Raw genomic sequence first — 18,244 nt, forward strand, 5'->3', positions numbered from 1 at the left:
AAGTTCCAGTCAGTGCAAGCCAGGTCCAGGTCTCGGGGGAAATAGCGGGGATAACACGAAACCTTGAGACACAACGACCTGGAGGGGCAAATAGAGTTGTCCAGTCAATTTAATCAACAAGGCTGGTTTTATCGTAACCGCTGTACTCTACTGTAACTCTAACTCTATATCCAAGATTTGATCCTGGTGACGGGTACCATACCCTCCGTCGTTATGGCTACAGGGACAGCAAGATAGTCGATGCCGACGCCCGTGTTATGTTGCTGTCAAGCAAATTTGGCGGACTTGGCATCAGCTCGCTAGAGGTGAAAGTGACAGGGACAACAAAATATCCATGCGTTATTCACTTTCTCCGTATCCCAGGCACAGGAACAGGGGGGCAAGGATATGAGAGGAGACAGACACGTTTTTCTCGTGCAGATGCTGCAACAAAATGGGCAAGGATTTGCATATTTCTTGATTGTGATTGTTGGTGTTACGTTTTTAGAAGAGGGTCTGATCTGGCCCTGGGTCCTGGCCTGTGGCCTGGCCTGGCTGCATCCGAGACTGAGCCTGAGTCTGAATCTCACCGAGAGATATGCATGCCGAGAATGATATCCCGTTCCCAACAAAGAGAAAGATGCGAAGGATAACGACATCAGCCACTACCCACGTTCCCTCTTGTCTGGTCTGCTTTTCTTGTCTGACCTGACGAGTACATACTGTACAGCACAGCACAGCTCCAGGTCCATGGTCGAATCCAGACTCCATCTCAGCTCAGATCGGTTAACTTTTCAGCTCAAGCTTGCCACTGCGTTGGTATCTTTGACTAGTGTTGTCCATCCTACCGTATCGTACTGTAGATTCCCATGCTGACACGGATAAGCCGTGTGCAAAAGACATTCATAACTTGCTTGACCCGCGGTTATCCCACATACTCTGTCCATCTTCATCTGCTCTTGGCTTTGAGAAGCACCTCCTTCCTCTTCCTTTACCTTTCCCCCATTCCCATCCCACACCCTTACCCCTGGTCGTGTCCCGTGGGCAGATCTTCACCTTCGTTTGATCCTTCTGCTTTCTCTTAAATCCAACCGCTCGTTATTCCATCGCCGCGTGTGACCTGAAGCCATCTCTCGTGTCTTCACCTCCACGTGAGCCATGACTTCTGAGAAGCCTGCCTCTCGCTTTATCGAGTCGGGCGTGCTCCAGCCGCCCAGTCCCGTCATGGACTCTGCGACTCTCAAGAGGCTTGAGGCTGGGGATCACGAACCTGCCCCTACTCCTCCTCCTCCTGCTCATGTGCCCTCTGTGATACAGCAGCAGAAAGCACCAGAGTGGACGAGAAGAGCTCCGCCTTCAAGATCTGCGCACAGCTCCTACTCGGGAACACCAGCTGTCATGCAGCTTCCCGATGCCACGGCTGCGGACCTGCCTGTTGTGAGTAAAACCTTTCTCTTCACGGCTTGAACTGTTTCATGCTTGGGATCCAACATCACTGTTACCCTCTTCACCGCCCTTGCTTGTGCTTTACCCGATACGCTGGGTGGCCTGTTGGTCCCCATCGACCCCTCACCAACAAACAAACAATCGCTTAAATGATCAACATCGATACTGACGATCGCAGGTGGCCAAGTACATCGCCCGTCGTGCGACCCTACTAGGCTGGTTTGATGAGCCTGCCGCTGCTGCCATCACAAGCGGCTGGTCTTCAACATGTATTGCACTCAAGAAGCCAGATGGTTCTTATCTCTACAATCCAGATGACCCCAGCCCAGACCTGGCTGCCGCCATCGGTCGCATCAATGAAGCTGCTGTTGTCTCCATGTCGTCCGAGGTGACCAATTCAGTTCTGGATAGCATCAAGCCTGGACAAGGCAGCCTTATCAATGAAGACACTGGTGCTCGTATTCCCATCGTTGCCAGCTTTGCCGAGATCCACGATTCGCTCGTGCACCTTACCAGCGCATGCATTGTCGTTCAAGAACGATGTGTACTGATCTGGTCGCACGAGGCGAGAAATGTTCTCAATGTCGCGCACAACGTCGAGAAGCAAATGTTGGCCTTTGTAAGTTCTATACCATTAAGCTCGCAGTGCTCGAATCTGACCCATTTACAGGTTGTTGGTCCCAACATGCCTCGTGGTTTGCTGGCACAGACTGAAGAGCACTCTGAGGAAAACTTCCACACGCCCGTTCGTGGTGCCATTGATGAGCGAAATGAAGTCTACCAGGCCGCCATCAAGGTTGAAGAAGGTGGCGATGACGACGATGCTGATATCGAGAGCAGAGCGCTTAGACGCCCTACTCTCCTTGTCCACTCTTTCAGAATCGGCATTGTCATAATGTTGGTTATCCTGACTCAGAGTGTTGGTATTTCAAAGCTCGTTCGCCAATGGTCTTGGGACGGCGACTACAAGCGCTTTGCGTTGGCCGCCGTCGTTCCTCCTCTGATGGTCTTGTCACTATTCTTCTTCATCGTTGTTGTCAGTAGTGTCTTCCAGCTTCTCCTCCCCGCTGGAATCTGCCTCAAGAACTCCAAGTTTCACTCTGCCATCAAGCCCAACCCCAAGCGATACAAGGACTACCAACTTCCTCATATCACTGTACAAATGCCTGTCTACAAGGAGGGTCTGCGAGGTGTCATTGTCCCAACCATGGTCTCAGTCATGGCAGCAATCCAGCACTACGAGAACCAAGGTGGTACAGCTTCCGTCTACATCAACGACGATGGTATGCAGTGCATTCAGCCCGAACTCGCTGCTGCTCGCAAACAATACTACCGCGAGAACGGCATCGGCTACTGCGCCCGTCTTCCAAACAAAAAGTCTCCCAAGTCCAAGGGCTTCTCCTGGTTCAAGCGCTCTCCCCCCGTTGACCCTGAAGTCGACAACCAAGACGAAAGTTCCCTCTCTCCCCAAGGTCGCGCCAATGCACTCGGCTTCGTTCGCAAGGGCAAGTTCAAGAAGGCTAGTAACATGAACTACTGTCTCGCCTTTTCCAACCGTGTCGAAGATGAGATGTTGAGACTCACTGAGCTGGAATGTCAGAACCGTGGATGCAGCTATGAGGATTTGACTGCTGAGGATGATGACCAGCTTTACGATCAGGCTCTTCAGAACATGGTTGATGCTGACGAGGGCAAGACCTGGGCTGAGGGCAACATCCGCATGGGTGAGATCATTCTTCTTATTGACTGCGACACTCGTGTCCCCATCGATTGTCTTCTTTACGGCGCTCTTGAGATGTACGAGAGCCCTGAAGTCGCTATTCTGCAACACGGATCAGGCGTCATGCAAGTCGCCCACAACATTTTCGAAAACGGCATCACCTACTTCACCAACATTGTTTACACGGCTATCAAATATGGTGTCGGTACTGGTGATGTCGCTCCTTTCGTCGGTCATAACGCCTTCCTTCGCTGGAAGGCTGTCCAAAGCGTTGCGTTTGTCGATCCATCTGATAAGGTTACCAAATGGTGGTCTGACTCGCACGTTTCCGAAGACTTTGATATCAGTCTGAGGGTTCAGATGGCTGGTATGGTCTGTCGACTGGCTACTTACCACAACGGTGGTTTTGAGGAGGGTGTTTCCCTGACGGTTTACGACGAGCTGAACCGATGGGAGAAGTACGCTTATGGATGCAACGAATTGGTGTTCCATCCTTTCTACCAGTGGATCTACAAGGGTCCCGTCACTCGACTCTTCCTGCGATTCCTTTGGAGCAGCATGCCAGTGACCAGCAAGATCTCCATTATCGCCTACATCTTCACCTGTAAGTTTCTGCCTCATGGTTAATATTTGACTCTCATACTGACCTTCTTAGACTACGCCATCGCTGCTGGTTTGCTCCTCACCCTCATCAACTACGTCCTCGTTGGACTCTTCTTCTACGACCTAGACCAATTCTACATGCCCTCATGGGGTATTTGGGTCTCCCTTCTAGTCATCTTCAACGGTGTCGCCTCGGTCGCATGCAGCATGACGCGACACCGTCTCAAGGAGAAGTCATTCTGGTCTGCCATCCTCGAGGCATGCAAATGGCTTCCCTTCCTCCTTCTCTTCTTTGGTGGCATCAGCATCAACTGTGCCAAGGCCCTCCTCTGCCACGCCTTCTCCATCAACATTGAGTGGGCGTCGACATCCAAGGAGCTGGGCCCTACCGGTATCTACATCGGTCTCAACAAGATGATGCACCGATTCAAGTACACATTCCTTATCTGCTTCGTGCTTGCCGGCGGCATGATTTACATGGCCGTCGCTGCGCCCTGGGGCTGGACTATTGCGCCTGGAAAGTTCTCATCTGGTACATTTGCTATCGTGCCACTGGCTGTCCAGATTGCTTGCGCGTTCTGCTTGCCGATCTTCCTCGGCTTGACTTAATCACAAAAAAATGGGAAAACTTATTATCATATGGGAAATTAACGAAATATTAGAAACGAAAATGGAGAACTAATACATATCATGAGAAAACGGACAAATAGTTACTGAACATAGAATGATACTAGTGTAGCCTAAGAATGCTCTCATCTAGGCATGGTTTAATACTACTTCGAACTTCTACAATTATCCTCTTGCATCTGATGATTCTGGTGACTACCAAAGTCTCTTTCAATGAAGAGCAATATCTGTTTCAACTGATACTATCCCAAAACGCCCAATCGATATCCGCAAACTCAAACCCGAAAGGTTGCAAGTCATCTTCCCCAGCCCTTCCCAGTCCAAACTCGAGCAACGAACTCATCGGCGCATCCTTGTCATTCGTGTACTCAATAACGTTTCCTTCAGTCTCGGTCAAGATCTCCTCCAACTGTGATACAAACTCCGGTTTCTCCATGTCGGTCAACCCAGGCTTCTGTCGACACTCATACCAAGTTGCGATAACCGACTTGGCTGCATGTGAAGTTCTTCGGTCTTCTGGCATGTCTGTTAATTGATCTGCGACTGCGTATAGCTCGCTCAGTAGGGACCAGGCTGATTGGATCATGGTTACATCTGTCAGACTTGACATGTCTACTAAGATACCAATGACTGTAACTATTAGTATGAGACTTTATGTTAGACAAATGGGGAATACTTACGAGCATACCACACAAACGAAGCTTCAGCGAGCCAGCGGAATTTGTGAAGAAGAGGATTCGCGTACGAAACAACTTGGTATCTCATCGCCTGCATACATGCATTGAAATGATCAATGTTGGCCTTCTCATCCCCCCGGTCAGACTGCAACTTCGCGTCGTGATATTTTCGTAAGCGTAGAATATTCACGACTGCTCGTGCTGAGATCTGTAACAATGTATGCAGAGGATTGATAGGATCACAATACTGAAGAAAATGTTCATTCAAACTGCTTTCCATCCCATCAACCATCGCAGGACTCAAACATCCAAGCAACGACCCTTCACCCGCAGCTATCTGTTTCGCCTGGGCAAACCGCCGAAAACCGCGCTGTTTCTCCATGATAAAATACGTAAAACAGGTATACGCAAAGCTCGTTAGACCAGTCCGTTCCTTAGGCGCGAATTTTGAACTCGGATCGAGATCTTCGTCTTCGATGTTGAGTGGAAGTCTGACGTCCCATGCTGTACCGAAAGACAAGGGTGTCACGCCGTTTTTGAGGGATAGAATAAGTTCGAGATGTTGAAGCTGCCACCAGAGTCTTCGACGTTCTTCTGTTTCGATGGGTGAGAGCCCCAGGACTGTCCCGTCGCGGTGGATGCCCAGCTGTTCGGCACTGCGCGATATTAGTCCGATTAGGCTGGAGAGACTGCGGGATGACAAGACGTCGATGTTTGCTTTCTAAGAGATGTTATTGTTAGTGCTGGTGGGAACAGAACTGGTAGGGAACACATACTATGTAGAAGCAGAACGCCTTTAGCGTTGCGATACTGTCGATAGCCAAGAGATTCATCCCCGAAAAGGCGATATCGCATCTCATGCGACACTCATTCATCAAAAGAGCCCTCGCTCTACCAAACCGCTTCAGACATTCCTTATTCGTCAAAGTCACAGCAGCAAATAGCCTCGTCGACAAGATCAACGCTCGCTCACCGTCGTCAAGAGCGTTCCACTTTTCTTCATTTGCTACTGCTGCTTTCAGGTGAGCCAGGGTCCATTTGAAGTTAATCTTGACAACAGGCTCGACACGCTCCATGAATGTGTCCCAAAGTTTGACAGCTTCCAAGGCAGGCATTTGTAGAGGCAGTGTTTCTGAGATTTGGGTATTATCCCGCCATGGTGAGCCGTTGAATGCATGAGGGAGAAATTTAGCTGGTGATAGAGCTGTGCCTCTAGGATCATTGGAGCTGAATTGTGGTTTTGATCCCTTGTAAAGTCGCGAGACGTCTATCCACGTCTGCCAACCCTCCCTGACAATCCAATCAGTTATTCAAATCGCATGCGATAAAATCATCTCTTTCACTTACGATTCCTGATAAACTCCCTTGCCGTCCTGCTGCACAATAACTGGCGTCTGGGCATGACTCCCCCCCAACGAAGGCGTACCACTCGGCCTTTCTCCATTATCTGGATCTCCGCCCAAAGACCTAACAATTTCCTCGAGCTTTTTAATGCGCTCAAAAGGTGACACTTCGGGATAAGTGCAAGTATCATTTTTGCGACGCTTACAATTCGAACAAGGCGGTTCCGATCTATCGCAGCGGACTTTTCGCTTCGCACACGGTTCACATGCTTGAGATCTCATGGTGGTCGGTCTTTGTATATTTTCCGACACGATCGACAATTTGGGACTTGGAGTTGGTGACCTATCGTGTTGCTCGATCCATGACGTTGTTGTAATTAAAAGCTCGGGGACCCCGCGAGGTTTTTGAGGATGAGTATGGACTAGCTCGGGCTCGGTACCGAGACCGAGATTTTAGGAGTGGTGTTTGATTGGCTGATCTGGAGAATCCTTTGAGATAGGGATCGAAATGTGTAATTGACTTGGAATTGAAAGGAATGCTTCCTTGATATTTAAATGCATCTTCTTTCTCGTATTTGACTTCTCTTAATTACTATCAATTGTTTTATTCCAAGCTGGTGTCTGTTCATAAACTGCCCGCCAGTCTCTATTCGACAACACCTTCTGACACTACCATCACGTACACTGCCACTAGCAAACTCTCCAGCATGGATGAAAAAGACCATAGAACTTCTGATAGCCCAGAGCGGCCAACTACTGAAGCAGTCAATCAACACTCAGATACCACAGACAATGTCAAGACATATCCTCCAAAGAAGGTCGTCCTGCCAACTATGGTCGCTCTTTTCCTCGTCTTCTTCCTGGTCGCACTGGTAGGTCATACCCAATCCAACTCCCCAAACATCTACTAACACCACCAAGGACCGAACTATCATCGGTACAGCTATTCCAACTATATCCGCCGAGTTCGACAGCTTTGGAGACATAGCCTGGTACGAATCCGCCTTCCTCCTTCCGCTCTGCGTCTTCCAGTTGTCCTTCGGTCTCGTCTTTAAATACTATTCCACCAAATGGGTTCTCTTTATTCTTACCGCCATATTCGAAATTGGATCTATTGTTTGTGCTGCCGCGCCCAACTCGAATGCCTTGATCGTTGGACGAGCTATCACTGGTATCGGTGGTGCCGGCATTGGATCTGGGGTGTTTATCTACATCACACTCTTATTTCCTCTTGAGGAACGGCCAAAGTATCTGGGATCTTTAGGCTCTGCCTTTGGAATCTCTTCGATCTTGGGTCCTATTCTTGGAGGCTATCTTACGTCGGTCAGTTGGCGTTGGTGCTTCTGGATCAATGTGCCTATCGGTGGTCTTTCTTTGATCTTGCTGTTCATTCTTGCTCCCAACAGACCATCACCTGCTAAGCCGGCTGAGACATGGCGTCAGAAGTTCTTGGACCTTGATCCCATTGGCTTTCTGCTGGTTGCTGGCGCGATTGTTTGTCTCCTGTTTGCTCTCGAGTTTGGTAAAGAGGAGCAAAAATGGTCCAGCGGCCGTGTCATTGCTCTCTTCGTCGTCTTTGCCGTCCTATTCCTCGCCTTCGCTGGGTATCAAGCATGGAGAAAAGAAAAGGCTACGGTGCCGCCAAGGATCATTTTCAAGCGAACAGTTCTGGCTTCTTGTCTTCTCAACTTCACCATCGGTTCTGTTCTGGTGATATACGCCTTTTACATCCCTGTTTGGTTCCAGGTTGTCAAGGGCAAATCCCCTGAAGGCTCTGGCATTGCTCTACTGCCGCTACTGCTCAGCAATGTTTTGTTTGTCATTGTCAGTGGAATTCTGGTCAGTGCTGTGGGGTACTTCACTCCCTTCTCCATCGCTGGGAGCGCTATTCTGGTCATTGGCGCCGCTCTTATTTGCACCTGGACTGCGGATGTTAGCCAAGGTAAATGGATTGGATATCAGGTATGTTTCCACAGCAGGAGCTTTCTGTGCATTACTGATAAATCTGCAGATCATCACCGGCGCAGGCATGGGTCTTACCCTCCAACAACCAGCCATCGCAATCCAAACCGTCCTCTCAGAAAGCGACGCGACAATTGGTCTTTCCATCCTCAGTTTCGTTGGATTCCTTGGAGGCACAGTATTCATCACTGTAGCCCAGACTTTACTCCAAGGACAGCTGGAGAACAAGATCACGAAATATGTTCCAGACATCGACCCCAATCAACTCAGCAACAGCGGAGCTGCAAGCATCAGAAAACTTGTGTCGGGAGATAAGTTGGATCTTGTGTTGAAGGCGTACAATGACTCGATGAGGTCTATCTGGTATCTTGGTCTTGCTATGGGTGCGGCTGCCTTCATTGTGTCTTTTGGATTGGAGTGGAAGAATGTCAAGGCGGCTAAGAACAAGTCGTCTTCTAAGGCCTAGGGGACCAAGATAAAAGGCGATGTAGATAGGTCTTAGCTAGAATGAAATGACCAAATTATGAATCTCTTGTTCTCGATGGCCAATTGTTCAAAAACCCTGATGCAGGGGTCCTCGCCATATCACAAAACCCCGGATTGATTCAAATTTGCTCCCACCGAACATTTCCCAAAATGGTGTCATAACAAACAGTGGCTATAATGTTCAATTGAGCTTTGATTAAGCACATACGACCAAAGGTAGTGGAAAATACGGGATCCCGTCCGCTCTCCCATAGTCAAGCCACTAACCGGCGGATTAGTAGTTGGGTCGGTGACGACCAGCGAATCCCCGCTGTTGTATGTATTTTTGCCCTAATTTTCATTTTTGCTTCAGGGTCTATAGGCACTGTGGCACTGAAGAGTGAGAGAAGATATAGCAATAGCCTCTAGGGAAGCTCTCTTTTAGCTGGCTGTAATAAGCAGATAAGACTGAGAATATAGTTTAGGTTTATCTTATTTTTTTACTTCAGTTATTCTATACCTCTGCATGTCATATCGTCAATGTTCTCATTAGATTGCCTGCATTTGCAACTGTTTTAATGTAAAGAGCCTGAGCTTGGAGTCCTTTCATTTGCGCTTGAGCTAGTCGCCAGTGCCTCTAAACTTGTACTTTAGTAGAGACGTATCGAAAATTCAATACAAAGATATGACCAGCAGGATCTCGTCTTTGTAAAGCTACTTTTCTGCATCATCCCACGGTATAGTGGCTATTCGCGCCCTTGCTTTCATCCAATCATCACGTGATGAAATCACCGGTCTGGTGGTCTAGTGGTATGATTCTCGCTTAGGGAAAACCCTATAGCATTGCTTGCGAGAGGTCCCGGGTTCAATCCCCGGCCAGACCCTTCCTTTTGCCCTTCTGACAAAATGAATATCATTTCTTTTTGGATCGTTTGCTATTGTTACGGGCAAGGTGTCCATCCATTGGTAGAATGCGACTGTACGACGAGTATGGGATAGGTATGTTGCTGGGCCTCACCATCATTCTGTGGTTTGGCGGTGTTGGCAGGGGTATCGAGTATAATGTCTGGAAAGGTCTCACCGTGTCCTCTGACTTTCCATCCTATGCTGTCCTATAAACAAATCAGACAGCCGCCGTAAGCGATAGTGTGTTGAAAATGCTGTTTTCCCATTGGAATTAAGCTTTCGACCATCCCGGGAACCGGCAGATATCCCCTGTCATATCCATGCCTAGTGCCATGGAATACGAGTCTTCATGTGAGACTCTTCGTTGAGAAGTCTAATAGGTTGGAAAGGAATCGTTAAGAAGAGGGGACCTTGTGATCAGCCCAAGCTTCTTGAGCCCGGTCTACTGGCATTTCAGTCCTTCCAACCTTTCTGAGACTCTGACCTTAGGCGAAACAACCGTAAAGGGCGTGATATCTTAGACTTTCTCTTGGGATATTTCACCTTAAGCCTTCCGATTTTGAGACTATGGAACGCCTGCGAAATAAGCTCAACAGACTCAGTGCAAGATGGCCCGCTAGCAGGCCGACTTCTCCAGTGCCGGAAGTCCATGAGCCATTGGAAAGCGAGTCTACGGCTTCTGAACAGCCCCATGTCCAATCGACTACCGTTCATGTTTCAGAAAGACTCTGGAATCAAGCTTACGATGACCTCAAAAGAGATTCTTCCGCTACCATCGTCGATACGTATGAGAAGATTCTGTCCCGCCATCTCCAGACAGATTCATCACTCGAAGCCAACATTATCTATTCAGACCATGCTATAAGATGGGAACAAATGAAACGATTGACCTCGAAGGGTCTTGAGAACACTGCAAAGAATTCAAGTCAGAAACAGAAAGTGAACCAATGGTTAGAATTGTCCAAGCCATTGCGAGAGGCGGTTGGGGCAGGGCTCAAGGCTGTACCACAAGCTGCTGTACCGTGGGCAGGGATCTGCTGTGCTCTTGAGGTTAGCTTAGAATGGGATCAAGGCTGGAAGGCTGCTAACTAGATATAGATTCTCTCAAGTCCACTCACCGAGCCAACAAAGAACAGGGAAGGTATGGAATATGTTCTCAAACGAATGGATTGGTACTGGGAACTGTCGCCATGGCTTCTCCAAGATGTTCATGCGAGCAACTCAAGCAGACCAATGAGAGGTCAACTGGAAAAGCAGATTATCACTTTATACCAGAAGTTACTGCTTTTCCAGATGAAGAGTGTGATCTTGTACCATCACAGTCGTTTGGCAGTGTTCATGCGAGACTTGCCAAAGGTGGATGACTGGGCCGGTCACATCAAGGAGATCAAGGAGGCCGAGAATGCGCTCGGCGTCGACTCAAATCAGTATAACACTTTGGAGATGCGAACGAATCTCCAAGAGATTTCTGTCACGGCCAAGGAGCATGCTCAGTGGCAGCGACAGGACCGACTTGATGAATTGGACAATGAGTGTCTGGCGGAGCTTCGTGTTACAAGCCCACAAAAAGACAGAAAGGGCATCGTTGATGCAAAGGGCGGTCTATTCTACGAATCCTATCGTTGGATTGTGGAAAACGAGGAGTACAAACAATGGCTTGCAGGAAGCGAAGATACCCTCTTGTGGATCAAAGGTGATCCCGGAAAGGGGAAAACAATGCTTCTGGCCGGTATCATCACGGAAATCGAGAAGTCCTCGCCTGAGAATATTTTCTACTTCTTCTGTCAAGCTACAGAGCCTCGACTGAGGACTGCGACCAACGTCCTCCGCGGACTTCTCTGGTCGCTGGTGCGAACCCGACCGCATATGATATACCACATCTGCAAGGAGTACAAGAAAGAAGGTAAAGGCGCGTTTAGTGACAGCAACGCCTGGCAGACCTTGTGCGATATTCTCATCGCTATCCTTGAAGATGGGGACCTTGCCGAAGCTTGCGTGTTCGTAATTGACGCCTTGGATGAATGTACAACAGACCGAGATCAACTCCTCAGATTCATTGTCCGGGCATCAACTTCTTACAAAGCCAAATGGATCGTATCCAGTAGAAACTGGTTCGAGATCGAGAAAAGACTGGATGGCACAAAGAGGAAGGTGCGATTGCAACTGGAAATGAACAGCGCTGCGATATCAGACGCTGTCGAGAAGTATGTCATGCGGAAGGTCAATGAGCTGGGTGCGGAGAACAGCTATAGCGCGTCAGCCCGTGAGGAAATCCAGAAACATCTGCTAGCTAACGCCGATGACACATTTCTTTGGGTTTCGCTAGTCTGCGAGGAGCTGAGCAAGCCCGATGTCATGTCTCACCATATTCCAACTGTTCTGAAGTCCTTTCCTGCAGGTCTTGAAAAGCTTTACGAAAGAATGGTGGAAAGGATTAATGAGTCTAGAGACAGAGACTTATGTAAAGCGGCTCTTGCCGTTGTTGGTGTTGCGTATCGGCCTCTTACTCTTGCCGAGATCAGTTCATCACACTCGATACTTAACAAGTTATCTGAAGACAAGAACGCTTTATCGAACATCGTCAAGTCCTGTGGCTCGCTCCTGACTATCAGGGGCGACATAGTCTATACTGTTCACCAGTCTGTCAAGGACTTCTTGCGGTCTTCACATGAGGTGATGGGATCTGGGATCGCCGCAGAGCACCACAATGTCTTTCTAAGTAGCGTTCAGGCCATGCAGAAAGGGTTACATCGCGACCTGTATGGGCTAAATGACCACGGTGCCCTCATAGATGGGATCGAACCGCCGAAGTCCCATTCACTAATTCCTCTCCAGTATGCATGTGTTCATTGGGCTGACCACTTCCATGAGGGGCTTCTTGGAGTCTTGGAAGGTCAGTATGCACCGGCATTCAACCTCATTACCACCTTCTGCAAGCAGAAGTACCTTTATTGGTTGGAGGCGATGAGTCTACTGGGATGCGCTTCAGAGGCCGTCAAAGCTATTCAGAAAGTGAAAATCGATGTAGTGAGTAGCACAGCACTAAAATTCCAAGTTTTGAGCGGAGTAGCTAACAGCAACGTAGCAGTACCATGCGCCACAGGAGCTCAGGGACCTCCTCGAAGATTCATGGCGTTTTGCCTTGACGCACAGATCTGTCATGGATAATGCACCACTACAGCTGTACTTCTCAGCATTAATCTTCAGCCCGGAGACCAGTATCATAAGACAGTGCTTTAAGAGGGAGATGCCTAGTTCTATAAAGGTCCACGCCCCTTCATTCCAAACCTGGGATACATGCCTTCAACTTGTTCCAGGTGTCGACAACCAAGAGTGTTCCTTGGGCTTTTCGCCCGACGGGAGACATATCGCGGTGATAAGTGTGGATCAATACCGCATCCTGATTTTGGACGCTTCAACTGGCGGACGACTCAGGTCATTCCAGAGTGTGAATGGCTTACTCCAAGGTATAGCTTTCCATCCTGATGGACAACAGCTGGCAGCAGTATCCGAGGGGCCAGTTGGCGGTTCCACAGTCAGCCTATATACTATCTCTGACGGAAGATGTACTGGATCCTTTCATACGGACAAGGTTACTCGCGGAGAGGTAAAGTTTTCTCCAGATGGGCAACTCCTTGCGATGGATTGTGACCCTCCCTTCCCTGTCTTTCTGCTATCAGATGAGACCTATCATCTTGATATCTGGAACCCATACACGAAAACTGTAGTACAGACACTGGATACAGTCGGCCAACGGTTTGAGTGGATTTCTACGTCCTTGGGGAAGACGGGTCTCATTGTCCTTAGCGACGACCCGCTTGCTGATCATAATATAGAAATATGGGATCCCGATACACAAGGCACCCTGTCAAAGACACTAACTTTGAAACTCCATGACTATCAACAATTGAGAGGAATCGCCATCAATCGGGAACGAACTCGCTTGGCACTCATTTCCTATAATAGTGTTAGGCTCTGCTCCTGGGAGACGGACCTCGCTATACATGCGGTTATAGAAGATAAGAAATACTCTGGAATCGCATGGGCGGACAATGATAGATTCTTAATCATCGCTGTACCTGGGAGATTCGGCCTATGGGACTTGGACAAAGGCATGAAAATCGTGTGCCCAAACATTACCCCCGTCAATGTACTACGCTGTGGTAGAGGTGGCCAGATCGCCACTATAGGAGGAGAGGTACTCAGTATATGGAGTTTGGACACCATCGCAGGGCAGTCGAAGTCCCTCGAAGGATCGACCGAGAAGTCGATCTCTGGACTGATTCAACATCCGGCCGGGTTTATTGTTCAGACGGCCCATGTGAACAGCTACATTGATGGGGTAGACGACCATGCGGTTGTTGAGGTCTTCAGCAGGCTTAATGGTGATCGGCTACTGCAAATACCTTGTGCACCTCAAGGCTGTATTCTCCTGGCGTCTAACCGCGACGGGTCTCTGGCTGTGGTACCCGGCGACAAGTCTCTCTATCCCTTTTCATTTGACCCAGAAATCGGTGGCCTACGCCCTCAACGGCACTTTGAGCTATCTGAGAGCGCTTATAATAGCGCCATAGCCTATGGACCATGCGGGAAGATCGTATGTAATGGCATGCCCATCCGGATCTGGGACACAGAGACTGGTCAATGTCTGCAAAAATTACCTGTTCATGGCGGTGACTATATCCGATACCATCATGGTACAGCATTCTCAACCAGCGGCTATCTAGCCATCTTGACGAATGGCGGTATGATCTCGATATGGGATACAGAACGCGAGGTACAAATACACCGCATGGATCCCTGGCGGGGAGCGACGTATCATGTTAGAGAAACCGTTCACATCGCATTAAGTGCTGATGGGCTTCTCGCATTATCGAGTCCAGCGGAGATAGTAGTTGCGAACATCCATCAGGACACTTGGCTTCGGAAATACAAACTCCCCTATAGTGGCGTTCCAAGCCTCGACTTTGAGTTATGCTCCAGCATACGACTTGATACGGGTTTCGGGGTCCTTGCGTGGGACTGGAAAGACGACGATGGGAGTGCATGCAAAGCTCTCAAACTGAAAGCGGAAGATCACTGGGATCCGCGATGCCTGAGCTTGGCCTATACCGAGTCAGATGCATGGCTCATGATGGGCTCACGGAGGGTTTTATGGATACCACGACAGTGTGCGGATCTGAAAACATTCTCAATACAGAGTGATCTGGAGAAGGGTGTGTCTACTGTGGTGTTGGTTCACGCCGACTCTGTGTTTATACTTGATGTCAATATTAGTCAGATATGACCAGGTAGCTAAGGGATGAGCTGATTTGTGCCACTTCTACAGGCGTTGCATTATCACTGCCGCCTCAAACAATACTCAAGATGGAACACGAAATATAGCACAACTCGCCGATCTCAATTCTACTACCTACAATAGATCTAGATCGCTACAGACACTGAGAGTACCACTGGTTCTGAGCCTTGCAAGTGTATGGGGACTCACAAACCGTAGATCCAGTCCAAGAAGAACCACCACACTGCCCATATCTACCGACCTTGGGTCCCTCAGTAACAGTGGGCTTGGGAGGAGTTGATCCAGTAGTGGTAGCCGTCGGCTTTGGCGTGGTTTCTCCCCCGTTGACGCGAGCAGCATGCTCGTATACCAAAGGCTGAGCCTCGTCGTCTTCGAGATAGATCGTGTTTCCATCGTCGTGGTTCTTGCCATACGAGAAGCCGGCGAATCCAAATTGCCAGTACAGGTCACTCATCTCCAAGTCAAGAGAGGCCTTTTGCCATTTGCTGATGACGCTGACGCGGGTTGTCTTGTCTTGCCAGCCGTATTCCTCGTGAATGACAGGCTTTCCAACGGTCTTACCGGCTGCAGCATGGTCCTTGATCCATTGAACGACCCAATCGGCAGTCTTGCTCCAATATTGAGGGTAGGAGTGGAACGTGTTGAAGTCAATGTTGGGCAGCTTAAGCTCGGCGTCGAAATCGTTTCCGTCAGCGCCGTTGTAGGTCCAGTCATCTGACTTGCGGTTGAAGCCACCCTCACTTCCGGTGGTGACGAGATGGTCAGCGTCAAGGGACTTGATGTAGGTGCTCATCTCGTCGACCCAAGAAGTGATTGTCTTGGGAGTGCAATCAGGACCGCGAGGGAGGTTTCGGACACCGTCGGCGCCGCAGCGAGGTTCATTGGCGATTTCCCAGGCCATAACTGCGGGTGAGTCCTTGTAGCGGTTGACTACGGTCTTGATGTAGTTCTTGAAGGCCTTTTTGATAGCAGGTAGACGGTAGAACTGTGCTTGGTCAGTTGTAAGATTGCTAAGATGAGCTGGGGGACTCACATCGTCGTGGTATTTACCACCGAGGTTGACGGTGTATACGTCCATACCACCATAATCAGCCCAGTTGTTGGTCAAAGCCAGAATCAGTTTCATGTTAGTAGCTTCGGCAGCTTCAACAACCACATCAAGCTTGCTCAGATCAATCTTGACACTTCCATCCTTCTCAAACCACTGAAAAACAGTGTCCTCAGCACCAGTGTTATACTTTGGCAGTCCGCCCTCTGAGAAGGTCCTGTTGTTGTCATGGAAGGCCCAGGTACGGACGACCTTGAGACCGGCATCCTTGGCAGCTTCAAGACCGAGCTTGACATCCTTGTAATGGTCTGTTCCCCACTGCAAGAGGTGGTTAGTAGCGTGGTGTGATATTTGATAGAGCACATACGATGTTGAACGGAAGAAAGTAAGCGTTAGTGCCAGCGAAAAAGAAGTCTTTTCCGTCAAGAGAGAACTTTGTGCCGTCGGTGGTGACGAAGCCAGCTGGGACAGCCAGTGCTGGGGAGCTGGCAAAAGCTGCGGCGATGATTGAGGAGAACTTCATGGTGAGAGTTGAGATTGAGATCTTGCCAATCGTTGCCAGATAATTTCTTGTAGAGACATATCGATGCTTTTATACTTGATAATTTCGTTGCATTTCCTTGGCATCCTATCCCCCTCATTCATCCATGTTCAAGTCCGCTATAGTGCCATGGATTAAGTATATCGGAGGTCAACATCCCGCAGTATCCGCATTCGGAATAACCCCCAATGATGAACCATTTCCTCCATATGGCAGCTGGCTTAAAATGTAGTGCATTTTGTAATTGATGATCGTTTTTAGTATCCTCTTGCGACTTGCTGGAATAAAATGCACTAATAGCGACACTGGATATGCCTGTGTGAGGCAATTCAGACGCACCTTTGGCAGTGTGGGGGATCTGGTGTGATATCCGACTCGATGAATATAGTTGCACCGTCAAGTTCCACCACTAATATTATAATGTAACCACACTTTATCTGCCAAGTAGCCATTATTCTGTTTATAATATTCTCACATGTGTAGTCATTGCTCTCAGTGATAGTAAATTGCGTTTTTCGGACCGAGCCGAACATTTCGTTTACGCGTATAGCACGCTTCCCAGCCTGCACCAGTAGGACAGCATGACCGGAATATGACGACCGCCCACATCATACCATGTGGTCTAGGACAAACTAAGTCATCAAGCGAACGACTGCCTGTCTTGGAGCAGAGTGTTCCGGCCATGTGATGTAATTGTTTCTACGAGTTGGTGGAGATGGGAGGTGAGGAAATGAAAAGGATCAGCCAGGTGGTGGGTAAATTATTTGTATCTGAGCGCGATCAATACAACGTCTAAACATTTGGAAATTGAAGAGACCTCTTAACAAGGCGCAGAATTCCCCTCGAAACCTGGATTGGGTTGGGTAGATAGATGCTATAGGTTAATCTCCACACAACTCTGGCACACGTCACTAAACCCTCACGATGTATCATGTTATGGCTCACGGTGAAAATTAATATACTAGAGAAATTGAAATTATATCTCATAATGATATTCACAGTTCAGTGAATGATTCACGCCGTCTGGCAATAATGGCGTTCGGCGAACAGTCTGGATTTTTTCCATAACTTCGAAGACATACTCATACAAGGCACTGGTCATTCTCGCCGAGAAGTTGTATAAATTGGTTTCCATTTCGGTCTAATAAGAAGTAAAATAATCAGATAGAATTCGCCATCGCTGCCGGTAACCAATTGAGTTGTTGATGGGAACATGTGTTCACGATGGTTCATCAGACCACCCATGGTAAGAAGCCTTGAGGTTGAGGTGGCGCTAAATGGGATTGTGGCTCCCCAACCACAAAGTGAGGCGCAGTCCAGTCAGTGCAGTACTGTACCTTCCGGAACCGCAAAAAGAGATGATCCTGACCCCTCCTACTGATACGGTTTATCAGTGGATTTCAGTGCAAATCCAATCTTAAAAATGGTGGGTGCGATCCGCAGATGGAAAACCCCGCTGGGCTAGGACAGTGCAGGGCAAGCGGCAAAAGGGACCTGTAAGAAACAGTTTGCTGGGGTTGCCTAACGCGAGGGAGTTAGAGGGGTAGCCAATCTTCCGCCACCGCTAGGCCTAATGCTCCCTCAATGCTACTCTAAGGGAGCAAGCAGGAGCAGACTCTGCAGAGGCG

General features: G+C 48.8%; 5 protein-coding genes and 1 non-coding gene across 6 annotated transcripts; 4 read left to right on the plus strand and 2 right to left on the minus strand.

Moving 5' to 3' along the window:
• Positions 1 to 1,137: 1,137 nt before the first annotated feature.
• B0J16DRAFT_321997 (glycosyl transferase family group 2-domain-containing protein) lies at positions 1,138 to 4,357 on the plus strand (the record flags this gene model as incomplete). Its single annotated transcript, XM_046125675.1, has 4 exons — positions 1,138 to 1,416; positions 1,604 to 2,044; positions 2,096 to 3,749; positions 3,801 to 4,357. The coding sequence occupies 4 exons, from the start codon at positions 1,138 to 1,140 to the stop codon at positions 4,355 to 4,357; spliced, it is 2,931 nt and encodes a 976-aa protein (XP_045981690.1).
• Positions 4,358 to 4,461: 104 nt separating this feature from the next.
• Positions 4,462 to 6,743, minus strand: B0J16DRAFT_163200 (uncharacterized protein). Its single transcript, XM_046122246.1, has 4 exons — positions 6,400 to 6,743; positions 5,829 to 6,342; positions 5,056 to 5,773; positions 4,462 to 5,005 (listed from the first exon to the last, which is right to left on the minus strand). The coding sequence occupies exons 1-4, from the start codon at positions 6,675 to 6,677 to the stop codon at positions 4,608 to 4,610; spliced, it is 1,908 nt and encodes a 635-aa protein (XP_045981691.1). The 5' UTR covers positions 6,678 to 6,743; the 3' UTR covers positions 4,462 to 4,607.
• A 359-nt stretch (positions 6,744 to 7,102) lies between these two features.
• Positions 7,103 to 9,525, plus strand: B0J16DRAFT_373756 (major facilitator superfamily domain-containing protein; the record flags this gene model as incomplete). The annotated part of the gene is made up of 5 exons (XM_046130543.1): positions 7,103 to 7,267; positions 7,317 to 8,357; positions 8,407 to 8,784; positions 9,064 to 9,158; positions 9,205 to 9,525. The coding sequence occupies 5 exons, from the start codon at positions 7,103 to 7,105 to the stop codon at positions 9,224 to 9,226; spliced, it is 1,701 nt and encodes a 566-aa protein (XP_045981692.1). The 3' UTR covers positions 9,227 to 9,525.
• Positions 9,526 to 9,615: 90 nt separating this feature from the next.
• On the plus strand, positions 9,616 to 9,706 carry B0J16DRAFT_t180. The gene has a single exon. It is a non-coding gene; the product is annotated as a tRNA-Pro (tRNA).
• A 310-nt stretch (positions 9,707 to 10,016) lies between these two features.
• B0J16DRAFT_163210 (uncharacterized protein) lies at positions 10,017 to 15,088 on the plus strand. Its single transcript, XM_046122247.1, has 3 exons — positions 10,017 to 10,778; positions 10,827 to 12,755; positions 12,814 to 15,088. The coding sequence occupies exons 1-3, from the start codon at positions 10,296 to 10,298 to the stop codon at positions 15,013 to 15,015; spliced, it is 4,614 nt and encodes a 1,537-aa protein (XP_045981693.1). The 5' UTR covers positions 10,017 to 10,295; the 3' UTR covers positions 15,016 to 15,088.
• A 64-nt stretch (positions 15,089 to 15,152) lies between these two features.
• On the minus strand, positions 15,153 to 16,598 carry B0J16DRAFT_322001 (glycoside hydrolase superfamily; the record flags this gene model as incomplete). The annotated part of the gene is made up of 4 exons (XM_046125676.1): positions 15,153 to 15,160; positions 15,217 to 16,012; positions 16,061 to 16,393; positions 16,443 to 16,598. 4 exons carry the CDS (start codon positions 16,596 to 16,598, stop codon positions 15,153 to 15,155), a joined length of 1,293 nt encoding a protein of 430 aa, XP_045981694.1.
• Between the last annotated feature and the right edge of the window lie 1,646 nt (positions 16,599 to 18,244).

The sequence above is a fragment of the Fusarium flagelliforme genome (assembly GCF_020744385.1).
Source record: "Fusarium flagelliforme strain FIESC 12 MPI-CAGE-AA-0113 chromosome Unknown B0J16scaffold_5, whole genome shotgun sequence".
Classification (NCBI taxonomy): Eukaryota; Fungi; Ascomycota; class Sordariomycetes; order Hypocreales; family Nectriaceae; genus Fusarium; species Fusarium flagelliforme.